This window comes from Salvelinus alpinus, chromosome 22 (assembly GCF_045679555.1).
Source record: "Salvelinus alpinus chromosome 22, SLU_Salpinus.1, whole genome shotgun sequence".
NCBI classification, from domain to species: domain Eukaryota; kingdom Metazoa; phylum Chordata; class Actinopteri; order Salmoniformes; family Salmonidae; genus Salvelinus; species Salvelinus alpinus.
Window position 1 is genome coordinate 39,155,986 of NC_092107.1, and position 8,857 is coordinate 39,164,842.

The 8,857-nt window shown below is 50.7% G+C and overlaps 1 protein-coding gene across 2 annotated transcripts in view; it reads left to right on the top strand.

Annotated features, from left to right (window-relative positions):
* The first annotated feature begins 526 nt into the window (after nucleotides 1-526).
* The window catches only part of LOC139549500 (rho guanine nucleotide exchange factor 17-like), a 118,813-nt gene continuing 110,482 nt past the window's right edge, over nucleotides 527-8,857 (top strand). The window contains exon 1 of one of the 2 annotated variants that reach the window (XM_071360066.1): nucleotides 527-5,910. In XM_071360066.1, the coding sequence (XP_071216167.1) occupies nucleotides 1,009-5,910 (4,902 nt within the window). In that variant the 5' untranslated portion in view covers nucleotides 527-1,008. The remainder of the gene's footprint in view (nucleotides 5,911-8,857) is intronic. The other variant, XM_071360067.1, reaches the window with a different exon arrangement.

Consider the following 8,857-nt stretch of genomic DNA (forward strand, 5'->3'; position numbering starts at 1 on the left):
CTACAAAAACAGTGGGAGCAGATTTTTGGGAGAGGTAGGTCATACGCTCGACACTAAGAGCAAAAAGGATGGTGAACTTTTATACAGTGGCCGTAAGATGGCGCAGCGGTCAACATTCCATCGCCCAGAGGACGGTATAATATCCCTGCTCGAACAAAGAGCTGCCTTTACCAGACAGTCATGGGAAAAACCATAAATCATTGTGCATGAGAGAAAATGCTTTATAAATAACGTTGACACAATTTGCAAACACGACACTCACGACCCCGCGTGAGTCAGCACTAATAATCACTTAATTAAATACATTGACAGTGGGAACACTGTCACCAAGTGTTATTCTAGTTTAATTTAGTTTCAAGTACAATTTCTCAGCGCTCCGACGGTTTACACGGTCCTGAGCTATAATTATCCCTCTGTGTCCGCAATATCTGTTTTCTCCCATCTAAAAGGAAATGTGGTTTTTCTACCTATTCCCGAGGGGCTATGACAGCCCTTATACCACGACTAGTCCCGCCCACGACTGTTCTCTCATTCTCAGGCATTTGCATTCAAAAACATAAATCACTCATGTCAACAAAAATAAGGAATATAGCAACAGTTCGGGATTATAGTGAATTGTGAGTTTAGGGCAATCCGCGTGGATAAAGCGATGGGAACGAGTCTGGAATATGGGGGAATCTATGGAGAAAAAACCCCTGCATAGTTGAAGGGAGAAACGTTTGGACAAACTTTTGCCCTTTTTCGTCGTGCTTGGATGCGATTCGAGAGGACATATTGTAAGGTCAGAATGCAGAATAGTTATCTATTTCTTTCACTTTGTTTACTCCATAATTCACTCTCCTTTTAGTGTAAACCCTTTGGCCTATTTTCAGTGGAGTAGAAAGAAAAATCCTTGCCAGCAAGTTGTGGTTAAAAAGTAGCCTATTGTACTTGGTTGAAAGGGGGTGAAAAGTGCCGTATCAATGAATTAGCAAAAGGAGATAAACGAACAAAATAAAGACGTGCACCATGGCAGAAAAGGAGAAGGTGTATCGCAGTGTCTCTTTCAACAAGTTAGGTTGTAGCGCGAACAAAAGTTGCTGTGAAGAACAACTAAACAAAACAACGATTTTTGAGGGTAGTAGCAGCGCCCTTCCCCCTCCGTCTACAGCAGCGGCCGAGAAAGCGCAGCCCTCGGCTATGCGTAATGTTAGTGTGTCAAGGAAAGTTTCCAAAATCTCCGCTGCCAGCCTCCCAACCGCAGAGCTAAAGAAAGGCTCGTCCACTCCTCTCTCCTCCATTTCTCCCTCTATTCGCCAACTCACTGAGAAGTTCAGTAGCACTAATACGTCTCGAACGCATGGAGCTCCGAGCCCTGGCAGTAACGTTGCCGGGAAAAGCACAACTTTACCCAGGGTTAAAAGCAGCAGGGGAGAAGGGTCCCCATCTCGGAAATCATTCCACGAGGACAGTGGATATTTACAAGTTACTGACACGGTTTTAACCGTGTCTCCGAGTGACACTAAAGTTCACGAACAGAAGTGTTATTCAGGCACAGACTCGGTCTCTGGATCGGATTCGGAGAGAAATCAAAAATGGATGTATACTCGCAAATCTTGTCAAGGCAGCGTTGGGGCTGGTAAAATAGATAATTCCCAAATTGATCCGTCTGTCTCTTATAACAATAACTGCAGTAAGACTTCGAACACTGAGGATTACGTTTTTGTCAGTGGGGTGCGTGCCTGCAAGTCACACAGGAGCTATTTCCCAAGTCACCATGGAGATTCTCCTGTTCACGTTGACCTAACCTACTGGCCCAGTGTCACCAAGATCAGAGAGCTTTTTGATGCAGAGGATTTAAAATCTGCTGACCACCTCCAGCACTCCGCCAGCTCTAAAGACAACTCTTTAGCAGACATAAGCGACAGGCAGTCTCCCAACAGCCCAGCCCCTGAAGCCACTAGCCTCTCACTGCCAGACAGACACCTCAGCAGGGCTGCGTCCCTGGGCAGAGAGAGGAGACACCAGGGCATGGACTCAGCCTTTCACCCTGACCAGCACTACTCAGACGAGGCAGAGATTGAGCCAGCCAGCACTATTATTAGTAGAAGTGGTAGGTTTTTTAGCGTGGCCCAGGCATCAAACACGCACAGAGCCCACAGCCCCAGCAGTGGAGGAGAGGGGCCTGAGACCTGGACTTCTAGTCTGAACTCTGACCCTCCACCCTCTGTCCTCGCCGCTGCACCCGCTCCCCCACCTCGGAGCAACTCCGTGGGCCTCTCCTCCTCCCGTGTCCGCCCCGCTGGAGAGCAGAGGCAGAGCCAGGGGGCCGGGCAGCCCAGGGACAGTTTACATTCCTCACATAGCTCCTCCAGACCGGTGGCCCCCTCCTCTGATAGAGCTTCAGCCAGGGCAGCCATCACAGCCCGCTGGAGGTTCAGCTCAGGAGACGAAGAAGAGGAGTACCACCGAGCAGGAGGAAGGAGTGCTCCCTCGTTAGGTGTCAGCGGAGGTTACCTCTCCCGCGGTAAGAATGGCTGGTGGGGTGGTAAGGTCCTTGGCAGGTCTTCAGGCAGTGAAGAGGACAACCCTGCTTCACTAGGACCCAGCCGAGACACCGTGAGACGCCGCTCACTGAGAAAAAAGAAGAACAGCGAGGTTGCCGTAGCAACGGGGCGAGACGATGGCGAATCAGACGACAGTGACGACGAGCAGATGGGTATGATGGAACACCTTGAGAGACACCAACAGAACATCACCCCAGAACAGACTGGGAGCTCCCGGAACCGGCTCAGAGAACCCAAAGCCTCTAGCACCTGTGCAGCACTGTGGGGACGCAATTCCACTCCTAACCAGATGGGGGCTCAGGGGAGCTACAGACGCAAATACACATCAGGCGGGGCGGGGACATCTCGCATGACCACACCCCTCCCAGGGGTGTCGCGGGTGTCAAAGGTCAACATCTCGTCATTTATTTCGAGTCCCGGCGGCTCACAGAGCCGCAGTAGATACTGTAGCACCGAGACACTGAAAGAAGAGGACCAAGCTAGCTATGCTAACAGAAAGGTGAACTGTAATGCTATTACCCCAGGCAGTGTGGTTGGTGCATCCTCTTCCATGCTCAGTAAGACCTACCACGGTAACTTCACCATGTACCGCTCCCCCAGCTTCGGACATGGGGATAACTTTTCCCACGTCCCTGTTAAAGGCCAACCCCACATTCTTCCCCCTGTCAATCCCCCATCCCCAGCCACAGGGGACACTGGAGGGGTTGCTAGGGAGGAGACTACAGTGTTCCGTCGGTTGCTAAGTGATGGCGTAGTCGGTGATAAGGACAAGAACAGGATGTCAATGTCAAACCCGGACATAGCCTCGGAAACAATGTCTCTCCTCAGCTTCCTGAAAAGTGACCTATCAGATCTCAGAGTTCGAAAGACGGACAAGTCAGGGGTTACTGAGGGGTCATCTACGGTGTACAGGATGGGGTCAAGAGGCCTCTACCCAGGACTCCGCCCTTCATTAAAGGACCTCACTGCAACTCTCAGACGTGCCAAATCCTTCACTTACTCTGATAAACCAGTAGGGAGGCAACATCCAGCCGAGTCCTCGGCCAAAAGAAGCTCTTCTGAGCAACGTCTGGATCAAGACGAAGAGAGGGATGGATGGAGGGGGGCGGTGCCTGACAGAGAGGTGGAGAGTGATGGAGGAGACTGCAGAGCAGGGGGTTATGGGTATGAGGATGTGATGCCCACTCCGCTGCAGGACCGGTATGTCCAGGAGGCCAGGCAGGTAATCAGAGATATCTGCCAGATGAGCGCTCGCGAGGATGTTGACGATGATGATGATGATGATGATGTGCTAGCGACAGATGGCACTGAAGACAAGGGTTTCAAAAGAAAACAAGTGGAGGAGCAGGAGATAAAAGATAGCGAGGGAGGTGAATTAAAAGATGAAAGGAGAACTAGAGAGGCTGAGGATGCCGTTTCAGGGGAAAAAGAGAGGAGGGAGGGGAGAGCTAGAGAGGCTGAGGTTGACATTGGGGCATCCTCCGTTTCAGGGGAACAAGAGAGGAGGGAGGGGAGAGCTAGAGAGGCTGAGGTTGACATTGGGGCATCCTCCGTTTCAGGGGAACAAGAGAAGAGGGAGGGGGAATGTGAAAACAGGGAAAAAGAGAAGTGCCAGCAGAAGGGAGATTCTGAGGAGAACGTGTTTTATGACCGATCTGTTGATGAGCTATCGGGTCACGAGTCGAGCCTCACTGATGAGGGCATAGTCACAGAACCAGAGACTGGACCTGGTGACCCTGAGAGGTTATTTGTCAGGTCAAGTTTAGGATCATCATTGGCCAGAGATGTGCTGGGTCAACCCCTGACCATCTGGAAGCAGTCTGCTCTGCATGAGGAGGAATGGCCAGAGTTAAACGAGGGAATGCGAGAGGGATCAGGGTTACACGCAGGAGCGAGAGAGAAACGAGAGAACCCTGTCTCTGTTCCTGCCCTTGGGGTTGAGAGTGAGAGCATCGCTGTAGTAACAGAGATGAGTGGTGTCAATAACAACAACAGTACTAGCGGGAGGGCCAATATATCCCAGAGTGCCTCAGTCCCAGGACTTGAGGCTCCTCCCACTCCGAGCGCTATCCGCCGCCGCCGTAAGTTCTCCTCAACCGGGAATACGGGCTCTGACTCCAGTAACGGCAGCAACGGGGAGTCGAACGGGAACGGGGATCCTACTGTTTACCGTTCGCTAAGCGACCCCATGCCTCACCGGTGCCACTCTGTGTCAGAAGAAGGGAATAACAGTTTCTCTGTGGATAGTAACCTGCTGGGGTCGCTCTCTCTCTCCTCCAAGGGGGCAGGAGGAGTCAGAGGTGGAAGTGTCCCAGAGTCGTCCTCTGCAGCTGATCTATCAGAGTACACGGGCAGCGCGGCCAGCGACCTATCGCTGTGCAGTGATGGTGGTCTCCGTGACGACTACAGCAATGTGATCCGGAACATTGTTGCGGAGCCAGGAGCGATGGACAGACTGATGACGGATGACAAGAACAACGGGAAAGCCACGAAGAAGAAGTCCTTCTCTGACCCCAGTCGCCGTGGTGACGGCCCCCTCCTTGATGAACCAGGGTTCAAAAGTCACCATCACCCTAAAGAACCAGTCAGTGAGCTGGATCAGCCTGGTCAGATCCCGCCCTCCAGCAGTGAGCCAATCCTGAGTGAGCAGAGAGATGAGCTGTGGGAGCTCGGAGATGAATGTGGACGCCCATTACTTAGTCGTCATGGCAACAATGAAGGCGGGAAATTCCGCTCCCAATCAGAAAGGGAGGTGCACTCCTGTCTCCATGGTGATGACACAGACGGAGTGGGAGGAGGGGAGATATTGAACTCTGACCTCAAATTAGCGGAGGTTGTGTCTCCCGGAATGGGCCGGCGGACCTACAGGAAACGCCCCAACTGGGTCACCCAATCAGCATCAGAGGACCACTCGAAACCAGGTCCAGAGGACCAGGATCAAGACCAGACTGATCTCACCCCCCCATTGCCCCCCCCCAGACCCAAAACTAGGTCCGAGCACGTCCGCCACGCCAGCGAACCTGCCACCTTCATCCCCATCTCCCCACCTCCACAGCCCCAGCGAGCCCAGGGGAATCCGCCTTCCCTACTACCCGCCTGTGAACCCTCCATCCTGGGTAAGCCCACCAGTGAGGAGGCCCCCTCCCTGGAAGATGTGACCAAGCGGTATATTCTGGCCCTGAATGCTCCAGGGGGCGAGAGCGAGCCGTCTGGTTCTGAGTCTGGTTCTAGAGGAACGGTGCCTGTACCAGACGGGTCCAACTCCAGCCCTGCTACTCCCAGTGGTGCCAGAGAACCCAGACTGCAGAGGAAGAGCAGTGAAGAGCTGACCCCACCAGCCCCACAGAGAGCCAAACCCAGAGTGGTGAGTAACATTGCCAACGTGTGTGTGTCTAAGTGGTCAAAAGTGTGTTTTGATGTTGCAGGAGAGGAGGCTGAATGTTTGCTGTTGTCATGGATGAAAACAACACTGCTAGATGGAGTGTGTTCTGACATGTATCTTACCCATATTAGGCTGGTAATGATGTGTTCAAGGAGGGGCCCTTTATGAATCAGGATGCAAAAACATCAGCCCAACTTTAAAGAGCTGTGCCAGGATTCTCTCTCTGTGTGTGTGTGTGTTTGTGTGTGCACGCTTGCATGTGTGAGTGCTTGGTTTCGCGTGTGTGTTTAGTCAGTAGAATGTTATAGCAATGGAGTGTTTGGAGCAGATATGGAGGACAGTTTGCCAAGCTCCTTATCTCTATAGCGCTGAGGTAGAGAAACTGCTCTGAATATGGCTCTGGGGTAGAGAAACTGCTCTGAATATGGCTCTGGGGTAGAGATTGTGATTCTCATGATTCCATACAGTTGAAGTCGGACGTTTACATACACCTTAGCGTTCTCGGTAGTGATGAATCACGTTTCGCCCTCTGGCAGTCCAATGGATGCATCTGGGTTTAGCGGATGCCAGGAGAACACTACCTGCCCCAATGCATAGTGCCAACTGTAAAGTTTGGTGGATGAGGAATAATGGTCTGGGGTTGTTTTTCATGGTCCGGGCTAGTTGGGTTGGTGAGTGGATCACAGATCTCACAACCATAAAGGGCAATGGGTTCTATAACTGATTCAAGTATTTTTAGCCAGATCCTAATTGGTATGTCGAATTTTATGTTCCTTTTGATGGCATAAGAAGGCCCGTCTTGCCTTGTCTCTCAGATCGTTCACAGCTTTGAGGAAGTTACCTGTGGCGCTGATGTTTAGGCCGAGGTATGTATAGTTTTTTGTGTGCTCTAGGGCAACGGTGTCTAGATGGAAGTTGTATTTGTGGTCCTGGTGACTGGACCTTTTTTGGAACATCATTATTTTGTTCTTACTGGGATTTACTGTCAGGGCCCAGGTCTGACAGAATCTGTGCAGAAGATCTAGGTGCTGCTGTAGGGCCTCCTTGGTTGGAGACAGAAGCACCAGATCATTAGCAAACAGTAGACATTTGACTTCAGATTCTAGTAGGGTGAGGCCGGGTGCTGCAGACTGTTCTAGTGCCCTCGCCAATTCGTTGATATATATATGTTGAAGAGGGTGGGGCTTGAGCTGCATCCCTGTCTCACCCCACGGCCCTGTGTGAAGAAATGTGTGTGTTTTTTGCCAATTTTAACCGCACACTTGTTGTTTGTGTACATGGATTTTATAATGTCATATGTTTTTCCCCCAATACCGTTTTCCATCAATTTGTATAGCAGACCCTCATGCCAAATCGAGTCGAAGGCTTTTTTGAAATCAACAAAGCATGAGACGACTTTGCCTTTGTTTTGTTTTGTTTGTTTTAGAGTGTGCAGGGTGAATACGTGGTTTGTCATATGATAATTTGGTAAAAGCCAAGTTGACATTTGCGCAGTACATTGTTTTCACTGAGGAAATGTACGAGTCTGTTGTTAATGATAATGCAGAGGATTTTCCAAAGGTTGTTGTTGACACACATCCCCCGGTAGTTATTGGGGTCAAATTTGTCTCCACTTTTGTGGATTGGGGTGATCAGTCCTTGGTTCCAAATATTGGGGAAGATGCCAGAGTTAAGGATGATGTTAAAGAGTTGAAGTATATTGGAATTGTAATTTGTGGTCTGTATATTTTATCATTTCATTGAGGATACCATCAACACAACAGGCCTTTTTGGGTTGGAGGGTTTGTATTTTGTCCTGTAGTTCATTCAAAGTAATTTGATAATCCAGCGGGTTCTGGTAGTCTTTAATAGTTGATTCTAAGATTTCTATGTCTTTCTCTCCTGCCCCCCTATCTTCTCTCGCCTCTCTCTCCTGCCCCCCTATCTTCTCTCGCCTCTCTCTCCTGCCCCCTATCTTCTCTCGCCTCTCTCTCCTGCCCCCCTATCTTCTCTCGCCTCTCTCTCCTGCCCCCTATCTTCTCTCGCCTCTCTCTCCTGCCCCCCTATCTTCTCTCGCCTCTCTCTCCTGCCCCACTATCTTCTCTCGCCTCTCTCTCCTGCCCCCCTATCTTCTCTCGCCTCTCTCTCCTACGCCACTCTTCTCTCGCCTCTCTCTCCTACGCCACTCTTCTCTCGCCTCTCTCTCCTGCCCCCCTATCTTCTCTCTCTCTCCTACGCCACTCTTCTCTCGCCTCTCTCTCCTGCCCCCCTATCTTCTCTCTCTCTCCTGCGCCACTCTTCTCTCGTCTCTCTCTCCTACGCCACTCTTCTCTCGCCTCTCTCTCCTGCCCCCCTATCTTCTCTCTCTCTCCTGCGCCACTCTTCTCTCTCTCTCTCTCCTGCCCCCCTATCTTCTCTCTCTCTCTCCTACGCCACTCTGCTCTCGTCTCTCTCTCTGAGCATTGCTGGGAGATGAGGTCATCTCGTTCAGGCTTCTTGGGTCGAGATTTAGCCAGATATCAGGTACAGGAACACATAGAACAAGGGAGGGAGGGAGGGAGAGGGGGAGACAGGTTTAGCCAGATATCAGGTACAGGAACACAGAACAAGGGAGGGAGGGGGAGGGAGGGAGGGAGAGGGGGAGACAGGTGAAGACTGGAGGAGAAAAACAGAGAAGATCAGCGAAAAGAAGAGGGAAGTCTGAGCCAAAAATGAAGGGAGCGGAATAGTTGCAGAGAGTGTGTGAAAAATGGAGGGAGGAGAGGGAGGAGGAGAGGGAGGAGGAGAGAGTGAAGTACGGAGACTACTTGTTACAACACTACATAACATTTGAAATGTCTATTTTATTTTAAAACTTTTGTGTTCACTAATGTTTCCCTTGTTTATTTCCCTTTTTGTTTATTGTCTATTCCATTTGCTTTGGAATTATAAACATGTTTACCATGCCAAT